This window comes from Carassius auratus, chromosome 50 (genome assembly GCF_003368295.1).
Source record: "Carassius auratus strain Wakin chromosome 50, ASM336829v1, whole genome shotgun sequence".
NCBI lineage: Eukaryota > Metazoa > Chordata > Actinopteri > Cypriniformes > Cyprinidae > Carassius > Carassius auratus.
The window spans coordinates 17,472,566-17,488,762 of record NC_039292.1 but is presented as its reverse complement, the minus strand read 5'-3'; the positions used below and the strand labels follow the sequence as shown (position 1 = coordinate 17,488,762).

The following is a 16,197-nucleotide window of genomic DNA, read 5'->3' as shown; positions in this document are numbered from 1 at the left end:
TTATATTTATTTAATGACTTGTCTGTGGCATTGGCATTGACAGATCCAGGGTCAGCCGGTAATGGGGCAGCTGATTCCAGACTGCTATGTGGAGTTGGAGAGGAGAGTTTTACAGGAGAGGTCACATGTACCCACTGATTTCCCAGTGCTCAGTCACAACAGACTACTGGAGATTATACAGGAATCACAGCTGCAGCTAGAGGAGGGAGAATTACCACATGCCATTAACTTCCTCAGTGAGGCTGGTGAGAGTTGCTTCACTCCTGAATCTCTTTCAGATGTATTCTTGCTGTTTATGTCCAATATTTGATTTCTTCTGTTTTAGGCACTTGCTTGATCCTTTAAGATAATTGTTTTTATATATGAGTGTCAGATTTCAATGTGTTGTTCTGTGAAGGAAAGTTTTCCCCATACATAACTGTTTATAAATTTTTGCTAGTTTTCAGTTTCCTTTTTACATATTGGAGTTATTGTTTTAACCTTATAAACAGACCTTCTGTCTGTGTTTGTTTCTAGGTGTCCTGCTGCATTTTGATGATCCAGTGCTTCAGCTAAAGGATTTGTACTTCATTGACCCACAATGGCTATCTAACATCATATCACAGGTAAAACACACATACACACCTTGCTCCTCCCTATGATTAATTCATAACAGTAATGTTTCATCTGTTGTGGTGATTGACAGACGCTCACTCTAAGGAGCACTGGTCAGTGGGGCAGCACCACAGGAGTGGTGCAGCGAACTACTGTAGAAAAGTTTCTAAACAAAGGTCGCTGTTTCCCAAAAAATCATCTGACTCAGTACTTCAAACTATTGGAAAAGTTTCAAATAGCTCTTCCCTTTGGAGATGACCAGTTACTTATACCTAGCAGGTAGTATAGGACCATTTTTTTATTGATAGAGAGTGTTTTATGGTGGTAATTTTTTAATGTTCGCCATGTCCACAGCCTATCAGATCAAAAGCCGGTGATTGAGCTCCCTCACTGTGAGAATTCAGAGGTGATAGTTCGGCTTTATGAGATGCCATACTTCCCCATGGGCTACTGGTCCAGACAGATCAGCCATCTGTTGGAAGTGTCTGCATTCCTGCTCTACGGCAAAGGTAACATAACACAAACACTGGAAGTCAAAAAAAAATCTTGTCACTAGTTAAACATTGTACTTGCCATGGCATGAACATTGGTTTGATTCCCAAAGTACAAACATTCTAATATTAAGTATTATAAAAGTATTGCTTGAATGTACTGTAAGTTGCTTGTGCTGCCAAATGAATAAGAATTGAGATTGTTTCGATTGTGTTCGTACTCTGCAGAAAAAGCATTGAGACCAAACAGGATCTACTGGAGGAAGGGCATATATCTGAGCTGGTCTGCTGAAGCTTACTGTCTGGTGGAGGCATTGTCTCTAGAAGACAACCCAGCTAGCTTGATCAAGATCACTGTCCCCTGCTCTCTGAAAGGTGATGATGATTGTTGGGGTGAAAATGTGATGGTAATGTGGGAATGTTGATGGTGTGATGTTGATAATGGCATACTGGTCATGATGATGGCGATTTAATATGATATTCCCCACACAAACTGCCGTAATTCAGAAACGGTGATTTGACTGATGTGAAAAGTGACCAATCAAAGTCCCCCTGTCTAGTTTTATGTGAAACTTAAGGGTGGGACAAAAGCCTTTCTGTGTTGCAGTGTTGTGACTGAAAAAGAAAAAAACCGTAAAAACAAATTTTTGATTTGTATAATGGACGTCGCCTAATTAGGACCCGAAGTAGATAAATATCTTTTTAAAACAGTATGCAACAGTAACGGTAAACTCTGTATATTCAGGCAGTGTGTGCATGTAAAATGGTAAATGGTAAAATGGAGTAAATCCGATCAGAAGCTTGTGATGTGTAAACGCACATATCAACCCGATCACTTTATTCAGTGTTCATGTAAACACTACGCTCGGATTCGTCAATCAGAATGAATTAATTCCGATGGAAGCAAAAAGTGTCCATGTAAACGCAGGTAATGTTGTTATTAACAACAGTAAATAAACTGCGGACAATTGAGCCGCTTTTCCACTATCGGGCCGCACGGTTCTGACAACCGTGCTGGTAGAGTATGTGTGTGTGACATCGCCACTCAGGATCTGTCACTTGTCTTTTGAATGTCTGCTAGTTTCTCCGTGGCTTTCTAGGCATGCTATTTTGTGCAATGTAAACACAAATCTAGAGAAATTTCTGATCATCCTCCATAACGCTGTGGTTATTACATCTCAGATCATATGTAAACACCTATGGTAAAAACTTGTGTTACCACGGCAACGACTGACACATTTGAATTGCATTCAAAAGAGATTAGGGTGCATAATAAATATCGGCCAATAATTAATGTGAATCTTGTCAGTAAAGCCTGTTCTCTAATCAGTGGTAAATTCCATCACGTGCGTGATTTCACATAGATCAGCAGTTACTACACAGAGCCATTGTTAATTGACAACGTTCATTATCAGTGTGGATTTGAGCAGCTTGTGCAATGAATATTCATTTGATTCAGTGATAGTAAGGATGATTGTGATGGTGATGATTGTGATAGTGTCAGTGATGACTGTCCTGTGTGTACTGTAGGTCGTGTGTTGTTTGGGCAGGTGGTGGATCACATTGACTCTCTGTTGGAAGAATGGTTTCCAGGCCTCCTCGTCACTGATGTCCATGGCACCGGAGAGACACTGCTTAAGAAATGGGCTGTGTACAGCTTCAATGATGGACAAAACTGCCAAAAGATGCTGCTGGAAGATCTTCTCTCCAAAATCAATGCAGGTCTCCGTTCGCATTCAGAAACACAACTCCTTTCTTGATAACCTGGTGTATAAAAATGGTGCAAAACCTGTACTGTACTGACTGGTTGCTTGTCTGTAAGATGGTTTGCTGGTGAACCCAGAAGACCCCAGCTGTACTCTGCCCATATCTCAGATCTCTCCAGACCTGGTACTGTGTGATCAGGCGTCCAGCACCATATTGGATCCAGAGCAACTGGAGATGGAGCTCTCAATGGACTATATGTTGGGTTAGTACATTAATAAATGATTACCTCTCTAAGGCAGAGAATGAAAAACATATGTCTAATGTGTTAAAGTTTACACTGTTATTGAACTTCATTGAATCAACACTGACTCAAGGCTAATAACAAACAACATGGCTGCCTTTTGTAGAACTGCTTATAGCTGAATTGAAACCACATAAAAATTTATGAACTTCACACTGGTACTTAGGTCTGGTTAATCATGATTATTTTGCTAAAAAATGTATATATAATCACAATGAATAATCATGATTATCACCATTTTAACTTTTTTCACCATTTACCTGGGCCCTGGCCACACATTTTTTTGATCAATTTAAGAAAAAAATCTCTTATTAGGGGTTTTAAACTATTGACATTTGAAAACCACAACCATGAAAGCTTGTGGAAACTTGTTGCTAATGCAAGATAATGCAAATGGTAGCTTTGACACAACCTTTATTAAGAAAGAATGGTTACTTGATTTGACTAACAGAAGGACTTTTATAGAAACTGTGATTGTCAGCAAAGTAATGCAAGTATAAACTAACAGTATTTTTTAATGAAGGAGATGGAGGCTTTGGCTCTGTATATAAAGCTGTGTACAAGAATGAGGAAGTTGCTGTGAAGATTTTCAATAAACATGCATCTACACTTTATGTTCATCGGCTGCTACGACAGGTGAGTTATGCTATAGAAAAAGATCCCCAGACAAAAGATGAGGACATGTCCAAGTACCAGCATTAGTACATGATTGGTGTATTTGCCTTTTTAATTCTTTGTTTCCAGGAACTGGTCGTTCTTGGCAGACTGCATCACCCCAGTCTGGTGGGGCTTTTGGCTGCTGGATGTAACCCGCACATTCTTGTGATGGAACTCGCCCCATGTGGCTCTCTAGACTCACTTTTTGAGTATGAAAACAGCCGCCTCAGCCGCAAACTACAGCACAGGATAGCACTGCATGTGGCAGATGGTCTCAGGTGGGTACGCTAGTTAAAGCGTTAAAGAAATCACATTTCAAGAAACATTCTGGGTTCAATACAAGTTTAAGCTTTAGGACAGCATTTACTCTACTTCTTTTTTTATTCAAACAGATATTTGCACTCTTCTATGATTATCTACCGAGATCTGAAGCCGCACAATGTTCTGTTGTTTAACCTGAAGACGGATGCTGAGGTCATTGCTAAAATCACAGACTATGGCATAGCGCAGTACTGTTGCAGTATGGGTGTCCGCAGCTCAGAAGGAACACCAGGTACTAGGGGTGCACGATAAATATCGGCCAATAATTAATGCGCATCTTGTCAGTAAAGCCGGTTCTCTAATCAGTGGTAAATTCCATCACGTGTGTGATTTCACATTGATAATTGTCAGTTAACAACGGCTCTGTGTAGTAACCGCTGCTCTATATGAAAACAAGGTTGTGATGGAATTTACCGCTGACTAGAGGACTGGCTTTAAGGACAAGATGCACATTTTTTTGGCCGATATTTATCGTTCACCCCTACCGGGTACCTCTAACTTTCCCATAATCCTCTTTGAAACAGAGGATGTTTACTTTATATATTCTAATATTGTGTCTCCCTCACAAAGGTTTTAGAGCCCCGGAGGTCGCCCGAGGTAATGTCATCTATAACGTCCAGGCAGATGTATATTCGTTTGGTCTGCTGCTGTATGACCTTTTGACTTACGGTGAGAGGATATCCGATGGAATGAAGTTTCCTAGTGAGTTTGATGAGGTGGCTGTGCAGGGAAAACTACCAGGTAACATGCTTCTTTTGTTTATCTTGATGTTTATTAGTGCTGTCAAAATTAGCTTGTTAATTCAGCCGATTCTTTTTTCTGTTTAACGCATTGAAAAATGCAATTAATGCAGGGCGGAGCTAGGTTTGGCCACCCAAATCACTACTGCTGCTTCTGTCTCTTTTTATTGCATGATTAGAATTGCATTTATTCAGACACAGAATGTTTTTATGACCACATAGAATATGAGACTTTTCAGACACGCATTACTCACACACCTTAGCACCAAGCGTGCGTCGAACGAGTAAGGAAAAAGCAACTGCACACATACTGAGTGCTCATTCGGTTGCACTTACAAATCTGGCGGCGCGCACTGTAGCCTGTATCATTTCATATTAAAGCACGAAATAAACAATGAACATGCAATGTTGTGGTCATCTCATCAGTTAAAGGGTTAGTTCATCCAAAAATTTTAATCATGTCATTAATGACTCTCCCTCATGTCGTTCCAAACCCGTAAGACCTCCTTTATCTTTGGAACACAGTTTAAGATATTTTAGATTTAGTCCGAGAGCTCTCAGTCCCTCCATTGAAGCTGTGTGTGCGGTATACTGTCCATGTCCAGAAAGGTAAGAGAAACATCATCAAAGTAGTCCATGTGACATCAGAGGGTCAGTTAGACTTTGTTGAAGCATCGAAAATACATTTTGGTCCAAAAATAACGACTTTATTCAGCATTTTTTTTTTTTTTTTTTGGACTAAAATGTATTTTCAATGCTTCAACAAATTCAAACTGACCCCCTCTGATGTCACATGATGTAATTTGCATTTTTGGATGAGCTATCCCTTTAAGTCATGAAGTTAACAAAAAGGCAATTAAAGTTGGCTTAATATTGAGCGTGCATGTAAGTATTTGTTATATATGAGTTACATTTAAGGACGTCTCTGAAATGCATTGGTTTTCAAAACTACTCCTGGAGAAGCAGCACTGTCTCCCTCATCTAACACAACCAATTCAACCTGTCAGCTCATTATAAGAGACTTTAAGAGCTGAGGTGGGTCAGAATTAGTAAAGAAATGTAATTAAAGGAAATAGGAGCCAAAACGCCTAATAACCAACTGCTATGATGTCTGTTAATCAAACAACAAAAGAAAAAAAAGTAAATCAATAAAAAAAAAAAAAACTTTTATAGCTTTAAGGATTTATCTATATTTAATTTATAATTTAGTGTTCGATAACTTTATTGCATTTTTGTATATTTCCTACTTGCTGAAGGGCATATGTCGCTAAATATGGCATTTATTATAATGGGTTTATATGAAGATTGTTTTAAGTCCACATAAATTTGAAGTTATTTTAAGTAGTCTAATAAAGGTTCAGATTGCTAGCTCTCAGTTATACTGTAATGTTGAATGGCTATAGTCAATGGTTAAATATGCGGAAAAAAACACAATTTCATAGAGACATCAGTAGTAGTAGTATCATACTTGCTCATACAGTCATAAAATGATGCCATTATACAAAAATAAAAAATATACTGTCTTTGTTCTTTGTACATTAATTTGAAAATTTAATGTGAAATTATAGCAATGTAAAAGTATTTTTTAAAACTTTAATGTTAGGTAGGATGATTCGCAATTTTAGAAAAAAAATTGTTTGTTTTTTTTGAATGAAAAAAGTGCACAATACACTACATTTGAATGCATTTTTAGTTTTGTGCATAACAATACGATTACTTGTGATTAATCGCAGACAATAATGAGATTAATCGCAAATTGTTTTTTTAAAACGTTGCCCAGCACTAATATATATATTGTTAATTATTATATTATATTATTATATTAATTACTAATGTCAATTTAAATATAAGATTTAAAAAATAATAATTAATATATATTATTGATATTTTATTCCATTTAATTTTATTAAATGTTTTATGTATAATAGTATTTATGACTCTCTCCATTGTATAGATCCAGTTAAAAATTATGGATGTTCTCCATGGCCAGGGTTTGAGTCTTTGATGAAGGACTGTTTGAGAGAAAACCCACAGGACAGGCCTACATCTGCTCAGGTTAGACTGATTACAACTGATTGTAAGAAAGAATCACTTCTGAACTTCTGTGAAGACATTTGAGTAAATAAATATGTTTGTGTATGTTTTAGGTCTTTGTTCGTCTGAATTCTGTAGAGATGCTTTGTCTGATGCGAGAGCTGACTGTGATGAGTTTGCCGGGTGAGTGTTTCACTGTCTCCAGTGCCGATGGAGGTGCAGACGGAGGTAAAAATATCCGTGTGTGGATTGGAGGTGGCAGTTGCAGCCAGAAATTAGGCTGTGTGACATCACTGCAACTGGAGACAGGGGGAAGCTTGAGCCAGGTATGAATTTTACTGTATACACACCGTTTTCTTGTTAAATGGTATTTCATCATGATTATATGATCCTCATTTAATATAATAGTTTTCAGTTAAATGTCAAACACACCCACAATCCTTGAAGAATTAACTAATTGACTGCTGTTAATTTAAACCACTGCTCTATTTTAGGAGATTGACAGCAGTCCTATCCTCTGCATGGTGATCATCAGAGCTCCAGGGTCATGCAGTGACTGGTTAGTTGCTGGGACACAGTCAGGTTCACTCTTTATCATGGACACTATAAACGCAGAGGTTCTGCACTGTCTGAAGAGTGTGAAGGACTCCGTGACATCACTCTACTTTCACACTGACCTTCATCACAGGTGATTAGATCTAAATTTCTGAATAAAAAGTTTTAAAAAGTAAAAATCTCTTTAGATGAGAGGATGATGTTTAAATCTTTCAGATACTTAAAGAATTACCTTTTGGTCGGGACAGCAGATGGATCACTGGTCATTTATGAAGATTCAGTCTTGAAGGTATAGCTTTTTTAATGATTATTTATCGGTTTATGTTTTTTTTTTTCTTATTGACAATGAATTCTGAACTATAATTGTTAAGCACTATAATTGATTGTATACACCACCGTTCAAAGCTTTAACTACTATGTAAAAGTGGTAAAATGGTATATGTGAGAATTTCCAGTCAGGATTTAGACTGTATCATAGTACTGAGACTGCTCTCCTTAGAATTACAAATGACCTGCTCTTAACATCTGATTTGGTTGAATCTCACTATTAGTGCTATTGGATTTTATTGCTCAACACTATTGACCACAACATTCTATGCATAGACTTGAACACTTTGTTGGCGTTAATGGAAGTAATTAGCATGGTACCTACATGACCGCCATCAATTCGTAGTAGTGAATGAAGAGATATCATATCGATCACAAGTGCAGTATGGAGTACCTCAAGGCTCAGTACTAGGGCCGCTACTCTTCACGCTTTATATGTTACCCTTGGGAGATATCATCAGGAAACATGGTGTTAGCTTTCACTGTTATGCTGATGATACTCAAGTATATATTTATTCGCGACCTGGCGAAACATACCAATTTGAAAAACAAATGGAATGCATAGTCGATATAAAAAATTGGATGACGAGTAATTTCTTACTGCTAAATTCTGAAAAAAACAGAGGTGTTAATTATAGGACCTTAAAGGGATAGTTCACCCAAAAATCTAAATTATGTCATTAATAACTCACCCTCATGTCGTCCCAAACCTGTGAGACCTCCTTTTATCTTCAGAACAGAGTTTAAGATATTTTAGATTTAGTCCGAGAGCTCTCAGTCCCTCCACTGAAGCTGTGTGTACAGTATACTGTCCATGTCCAGAAAGGTAAGAAAAACATCGTCAAAGCAGTCCATGTGACATCAGAGGATCAGTTAGAATATTTTGAAGCATCAAAAATGTATTTTGGTCCAAAAATAGCAAAAACTATGACTTTATTCAGCATTGTCTTCTCTTCCGTGTCTGTTGTGAGATAGTTCAAAACACAGCAGTTTGTGATATCCAGTTCATGAACAAATCATTCGATGTAACCGGATCTTTTTTAACCAGTTCACCAAATCGAACTGAATCGTTTTAAACTGCTCGTGTCCCCAATATACATTAATCCACAAATGACTTAAGCTGTTAACTTTTTTAATGTGGCTGACACTCCCTCTGAGTGAAGAGAGAACTGAAGATGAACACCGAGCCGAGCCATATAACCAACAAAAGACTGAATCGTTCTCGAGAACCACTTTATAACAGGCGCAGCATCCTTAACTAACTCGCTCGTCTCTCCCACATTAACCCTATAACTGCCGCTGCAGCACAATAAACAGCAATTTTACTATGTGTGATACACTACATTCTTTATTATTAAACGAAGTAATTAGAACAAAGTCAGTCTTAATTAATCGACACATTCTTAGAAAATAGTAGGTTCACAGCAAATCATCAGAACTACTTCAGTAAAGCCCGGGCGGTCGATCGGCCGCTTGCCACCATTGGGCTGACAGTCGGGCTAGTTTGTTTGGTGTGTTCCACTCGTCAGCTCTTGACAGACTCACATTGGCGGCAGTTTTCCTGATTCAACATGTTAAATCGTGTCAGGGCCGTCGGCGAGAGTGAGAGCTCTGATTGGATGTTCAGTTTAGCGAACAAGTCAGTGAAGAGAATTAAAGCAAACGTGATGAAAACAAGCATCAAGTAATCAATCTATTATGCAAATGTTTTCAAAACAACATGAGCCGCTTAAAATAATTAAAGTTATAAACGTTACTGATATTCAAAATGTTAAGCAAGCGATGCTTTGTTTACATTTCGTATATCTTTGTTTATCTCGTATACCTTTGTTTTGGTTTCTCCTTTTGAATGACGAATATATACTGTTAATAGCTGCTGAAATGAACAGCATGTTCCTCTCCTCACACGTGTTTGCTGTCGGTGACAACACCATCGGCTTTCGTTGCCGCTAGTTCATCTAGTCAGCTTATTGTGTCCCCTTAAGACAGTAATATGCTTTACCTGGAAACCTAAAGCTGTATTAGGTATACATCACATATTAGCAAAAAAAACTTTTTTGAGCACTCAATTGAAAATGTACACAACGTATCAATCGTACAATACATACAGGTTATGGTTCAGAGAGCTTGTTAGTCCAGTTAAGATTAGAAGCTGACTAAGTTTAAAGCCAAGATTAGAGAAGCAGTCCTTGGCAATATGACATGCACACAACAAAAGGTTTGAATTGTATTTCTATGGTAACCTTGAACACAGCGTCTTCTCAACATGATCACCATAAGCACACTAATAGCAGAAGTGATTGTGGGCAGGTCATACTCTGTTTGTATTTCACGGCCAGGTGGCGGATTATGTATTATATATTATATATATGTATTATATATATATATATATAAAAGCATTACAACTGTTTTCAACATTGAAATGTTTCTTGAGCACCATATAAGCATATTAAAATGATTTCCAAAGTATGATATGGCACTGAAGTAATGCTCAGCTTTTCCAACACAGAAATACATTTATATTGAACATATATTAAACTAGTTTTTTTTTTATGTTATTTCATAATATAACCATATAACAGTATTTTTTATCAAATAAATACAGCCTAGGTGATCATAAGAGACATTTTTCATAAATATAACAAAATCTTGCCCACCCTTAGTTCTAGCATGCTGAAAGCTATGTCATACGCCTGACATAGTTACTGTTTTATGACGGTAGGTGAAGAATGGTGGTCCAGTGAAAATACTGCAGGTTGGTGATGTGAACACTCCTGTGATGTGTCTCGGTCCGTCCAGTCACCCTCAGGACCGCAGAGGTCTGTGGGCGGCCTGTTGCAGCAGGGTGATCTCGCTCACAGTGGAATATGACATCTTCAGGAGCATAGACACCAGACCCAAACAGCTGTTCCCGTGAGTAACGCTAACCCTGCTAACGAAAAGCATCTGTCAGTGTAAAACAAATGACCATTAGGTTAAGGTATTCTTGTGGAAAACAGCTTAATTTTTAACTTAATTTTTCTATTAAAGATAAATATACTCTATACAGGATCATAAAATTAACATGGGTCTTATCTTGACAAATTCAAGATGGGGGTAAAAATAAAATGCCCATGCATAATTAAATACACTGGGGGTGCATCAGGGTTCTGTGTTCTCAGTAACACAATCTCAAATGACATGGCTTTTCTTATCTGGGCAGATGAAAATCAGCTCTACCTGTCTTTCAGACCTGAGCTTATATTGTGCATTTGTCAGGCTGACTCTCAGAAGTCCTCTCAGCCTTGACGCTAGAATGCTTAACACACATGTTAGCACTATTACACTTTTGCATTTAAAATGAAATGTGAAAATGAATGAAAAGTGTTGAATGCAGAATTACATTTAGATCTGCTCGCAATTTGTTTTTACATTATTTTTGCAGTATTAAACCAGCATACATTTCTGTTGAAGACAGTACATATATATATTTAACAGAGTGATTTAAAAAAATGCTTATGTAATAGAGTGATTATTAAAAAGTGGCAATCAATTGAAATATTGCACCTTAATGCAAAAGTTAATATCTGACCCTGATGTATACCGAATACTACATTGCCAAAGGTATGTGGACACTAAAAAAACCTGACCAATATGGGCTTGTTTCATTTCAACAAAACAAAGGGTGTTAACAGGATGTTGGCCCTCCCAACAGTTTTATGGTAAAACATGTAAGAATTAGCCCCTATTCTCAGAGCCCTTAGGGCCATGGCACCCATTTGGCATTGAATGGGTGATATGCTTGATTTTATGTATATGCTAGAAATGTGTCTATCTGAAATATTGTAGCTATAATTGACAATTAGAAAGGGGTGCACTTGGCACTAAAATAACTAAACATAAATTATAAAATAAATGTATAGTGTAAAAAATGTATTTTTACCTATCATGTGTTCCCGGGGAATCGAACCCCGCAACCTTGCGCTAGCTTGCTTGCTAACGCAACGCTCTACCAGCTGAGCTACAGGAACACTAGAACACTTCTTTATTTAGAAGATTAGGATTAATAATTTTGGATTTGCTTAGAAGTTACATAAAAAATGTGGTTTGCTTAAAAAATGTGGTCTGTTAAACAGCCTTTTACAAATAATTTATCGGTAACGTTCAGTTCTTACAGGGGTCTTATAATGTTGCTAGACAGAACTTTATTTTGTGTATTTGGTGTAATGAAATTCGTTCATGTGGTTTAAGGAAGAAAAAAAAAAACATTATTTCAACATACTGTACATCGTATGAAGCTCGTCGTTCTGAAAAGTGGGGTGTGCTGTGATTGGCTGCTCTCCAGTGCATTGTGATTGGCCGAACGCCTCAAGCGTGTGATGGAAATGTTACGCCCCTCACCATACTGCGATGCCAACTCCTGGCACAATGAGATAAAACCAATAAAATTACAGAAGAAGCATTTGTTGCATCCAGTGGGGACATAATTACTTATTATAATGACTTATACTTTCTTTTACACAATCAGGAAACAGTCCTCCATAAAATGCATTGCACACATCTGAATATTTGGGTCTAACTGTTCTGGAACAGTTGTAAATACAACTTAACCACTGATTTCTAGTCGTGTCCTCTTTTGGAAGGCCAAACAAAGTAGTTCACTTTCACAAAGAAACACTGTGTCAACACTTCAAAAAGAAAGGACATTTTTAAATCATATCATATGACCCCTTTATGCATGTTTATTTGTTTGTTTAGGCAACAGGATCGAATCAGCAGTGATCTTTGTATATCACGGTTAGCGGTGGACAAACATGTGTATGTAAGTAAAAGGGGCGGCCACACTGTGGAGGTCTGGGATAAGAAGACTGAGAGGATGGTGAACCTCATTGACTGCGCACAGATACTTGGGTGAAGTGTTACACACATAAACGACACACTCAAACACTTTGACTCTATTTACACCTGTTATTAACATCCATTTCAGATTGTCTGATCACAAGTTGTCAACACTACATACAAGTAGTGTCCAAAATGGTTGACCACATGTTGACCCTAACTTCCTAACCCGTTTCGATTTATGTGTCCACAACAGATTAAGTACCGCCAAAAAGCCCAGAGCACATAGTGAGGACCAGTCTAGACAAATGGTGCCATCTTCGGCGATTGTTAAAGCTCTGTTGGTCCAGCACAGTGGTACTCTGTGGATCGGGACCAAAGCAGGACACATCCTGTTGGTGGAAGTCTCCAGCTGTCAGCTACTTCAGACCATCAGCCCTCACTGCCACTCCTTATGCTGCATGGCCTCGGTGCTGTTAGGTACACTTCCTGTTTCCTGTCCCTCTTTAATCTAATTACACAAAAATGTGATCGGATCTTGGTAAATAGCTTGTAACACAGTTCATAGTCACCGGAGGAAGGAGGCGGGAACCAGCAAACATGTAAATACAACTTTATTAATAAAATAAACACAAAAGAGCCCGACAGCCCCTTGCACACAACCAGAACCAAATCACAAAATAAAATCCGGATGTGCTCCTTTCTCATCCAACACTGTCGACATTCCTCCTTTTATCCTTCTGGAGCTTCTCCGTGGGACTTGAGACTGGTGTAATAATTTAACATCTTTTTAAAAAAAAAAGACTATGTCATGACTATACACGTTCATGGCTATGTTTCTTAACACTCTTGTCAAATGAAAAATGTTACTTTTTACCAGTACATTAAATAATTATGTTTTAATAATCCTCTGTTTATGCTTTGCAGACGTACACTTATTTTGATGTGTTGACTAACATACAAATATGCACATATAAAATAATTGATTATAATTAGAACTGCAGTGTGTTCAATATTACATTTTTTTTTAATATACTATATTTTTGATAGATTGCCATATTTTAAAAAAACAAGTCCTACTGACTAAAAACATTCTAAAGTGCAGTTTTTTCTTTTTTTCCTCACAATTCCTTGCAAGTCTACAATTTCGCAATTCTTACTTGTTTCTCAGAATTGTGAGAAATAAACTCATAATTGCAAGTTATAATCGTGAGACATAAAGTCACAATTCTGAGAAATAAAGTCAGAACTGCGAGATATATTCTCACAAGTCTGAATTTTTCCCAGAATTGCAAGTTTAAATCCGAAATTGTAATTTTTTTTTTCTCTCTCAGAATTGCAACTTATGTCTCAAAATCTGACAATTCTGAGAACAAAAGTCTAAATTGTGAAACAATTTTTTTAAATTGAATTTCGGAAACGGGCACTATACATTTGACATAAATTGACGCAATAATACATTTTCATAAAATTGCAATTAACGTGTATATATATATATATATAAGTATGCAAAAGTGGACTTCTTTTTCACAAGGGATATATAAAAGTTTTGTGAGTTTTGTTTGTACTACGTTGTGTTACAGTTGTTTTAACTCATTCCATAAAGAAATATTGATTGATTATTTTTTTTTTATTATTAAATATTTAAATATTATTAAATATTTAAATATAATTGCTTAATATTCTTTTGCAGACACACTAAACCGAAAGAATGTTATTCTAGTATTGGGTAGACGGCAACGAATGGCACAAGACCAAATCAAAACACAAGGTAAGAACATGACAGATACATATAACTGAGACTTGTCATGGCACTTGTTGTTCTCTTGTTGGTCTGATTGCTTCTATTGCTCTCATTTGAAAGTCGCTTTGGATGAAATCGTCTGCTAAATGATTAAATGTAAATATAGATTGAATTTGAAGATTGAAGTTATAACAACTATTATTTGTTTTAGTTTGAAACATTATTTCATTTTCATTATTCTAATTATCTGATGAATTAATTTAGTTCAGTTGTTCAAGTCCACTTGTAATTTTAGTATCAAATTGTGTGGAAAAGACGCTCTTCCTCTGACCTTTAGAATCATACAGCTCATTCATTGCATGAAGATCATTTTATCTCAAAACAACGAAGCAACATTTGCTTCTGCATGTGTTTGTGATAGTCCCAGCTGAGGATTCAGTGCTGACGGTGTGGAGCAGCTCACTTCCTCTGGAGAGCCGAGATCTGATCAGACACTGTGAACTACGAGACAAGATCACCAGCAAAATGAGAGAAACACTCCACAACTGATCAGCCTCTCTGTGTGCGCATCACTTCCTGTCATGTAACATTACTGTTTAGAACGAGGCTCCGCTCACACAGAACTCACTCTCAAATTAAGCATGTTTCTGTTGGTCCACACGGTCAATTCACACAAATTCCAGATGTTTTTGACTGAAACGATGATTTTGCTGAGCAACAGTTAATGCAAGCGAACCTTTACTGTTTTGAAAAGGGACCCATGTGAAAATGCAGTTAGTGTGAAAAGTTATCTTATGTAGTCAAGGGAAACATTTATTTTTGTGACATCTCATACAGTATGTAGCTCTGCATTGATGTGTCTGGATTATACAGAAACTGATGTAAGGTAGACAACCAAAATTGCAAACACTTGCGTTAGCTTTATTATTTTATAGTATTTATTCATGATATGAAGCCATGCGAATATAGGAGAAAGCCATCATTTATCAAAAATATATCTAAAACCGTTTATGCAAATGTTTTATGTTTAGTTTTCACTAGAATAACATAGTTACTGCTACTGTTAGCATCACGGGAGCTCAATGGACAAACTGCTAACGGTAACTAGCATCACTGTCGTAAAAACAACTGAAGATTATGAAATCTTCTTGCACTTTTTGAAGGAATCCCACATTAGTGCTAGTAATCAGACTGACAAATGCAAATATTTCAAAATCCATAATTGATAATGAAGTCTATGAAATATGTGTTAATTGTATGGAAATTACATTATGAGTAATCCATTGCTAAATTTTAAACAATAAGATATTGAAGTTACACTACACACATTCTCTGACGTTTTATGAATTACAATCAAGAGATCTTTAATGACAACAATAAGTCACTGATTAAAAACCTTTATTTCTTTTTTTTTTTAGTTCAGTAACTGTAGTTAAGTTTATAACCTCGTAAAACCAAGAACAACAAAATATAACTGGACAACAAGCCATATATAAAGATAGTATGATAATATTTTTTGTTACAGATGTGACCTTTTGCTGTTGTTTGTTTGTGTTTCTGAGTTGTGGGAGTGCAGTGATTATTGATGATTTATATGTGTATGTTGTATGGCAAGCATGTTTTTAATAAAATATGTTTTGTCATTTTGTATTACAACTTTATTTTTTCATAATTAATTTTCCATTATTGTAAGAAATATTTTCTGCTTATTATTAGTTTTTAAAACGTATTAGGAATCTGACAAAAATAAATAAATAAATAAATAATATAAATATACGTATAATATGTATGAAATGATAATATTGATATCTCTATTAAATATTAATATAAATGATAAAAAAATAACCCCGTAGCAAATAATTGTAATAATATTTAATTATGATTAGTCTAGAAATCGAGAAATACTTT

At 36.5% G+C, this 16,197-nt stretch overlaps 1 protein-coding gene across 2 annotated transcripts in view; it reads left to right on the top strand.

The window, feature by feature from the left end:
* Positions 1 to 15,939, top strand: part of lrrk2 (leucine-rich repeat kinase 2) — a 38,754-nt gene extending 22,815 nt beyond the window's left edge. Inside the window, exons 32-51 of one of the 2 annotated variants that reach the window (XM_026239517.1) lie at positions 44 to 245; positions 517 to 605; positions 686 to 873; positions 949 to 1,103; positions 1,314 to 1,460; positions 2,616 to 2,807; positions 2,908 to 3,054; positions 3,617 to 3,729; positions 3,838 to 4,028; positions 4,143 to 4,303; positions 4,642 to 4,812; positions 6,766 to 6,866; positions 6,959 to 7,171; positions 7,340 to 7,533; positions 7,617 to 7,689; positions 10,450 to 10,640; positions 12,465 to 12,617; positions 12,802 to 13,025; positions 14,239 to 14,316; positions 14,711 to 15,939. In XM_026239517.1, the coding sequence (XP_026095302.1) occupies positions 44 to 245; positions 517 to 605; positions 686 to 873; positions 949 to 1,103; positions 1,314 to 1,460; positions 2,616 to 2,807; positions 2,908 to 3,054; positions 3,617 to 3,729; positions 3,838 to 4,028; positions 4,143 to 4,303; positions 4,642 to 4,812; positions 6,766 to 6,866; positions 6,959 to 7,171; positions 7,340 to 7,533; positions 7,617 to 7,689; positions 10,450 to 10,640; positions 12,465 to 12,617; positions 12,802 to 13,025; positions 14,239 to 14,316; positions 14,711 to 14,838 (3,111 nt within the window). In that variant the 3' untranslated portion in view covers positions 14,839 to 15,939. Of the gene's footprint in view, positions 1 to 43; positions 246 to 516; positions 606 to 685; positions 874 to 948; positions 1,104 to 1,313; positions 1,461 to 2,615; positions 2,808 to 2,907; positions 3,055 to 3,616; positions 3,730 to 3,837; positions 4,029 to 4,142; positions 4,304 to 4,641; positions 4,813 to 6,765; positions 6,867 to 6,958; positions 7,172 to 7,339; positions 7,534 to 7,616; positions 7,690 to 10,449; positions 10,641 to 12,464; positions 12,709 to 12,739; positions 13,026 to 14,238; positions 14,317 to 14,710 lie in introns of those variants that run through there. The other variant, XR_003279286.1, reaches the window with a different exon arrangement.
* The last annotated feature ends 258 nt before the right edge of the window (positions 15,940 to 16,197 follow it).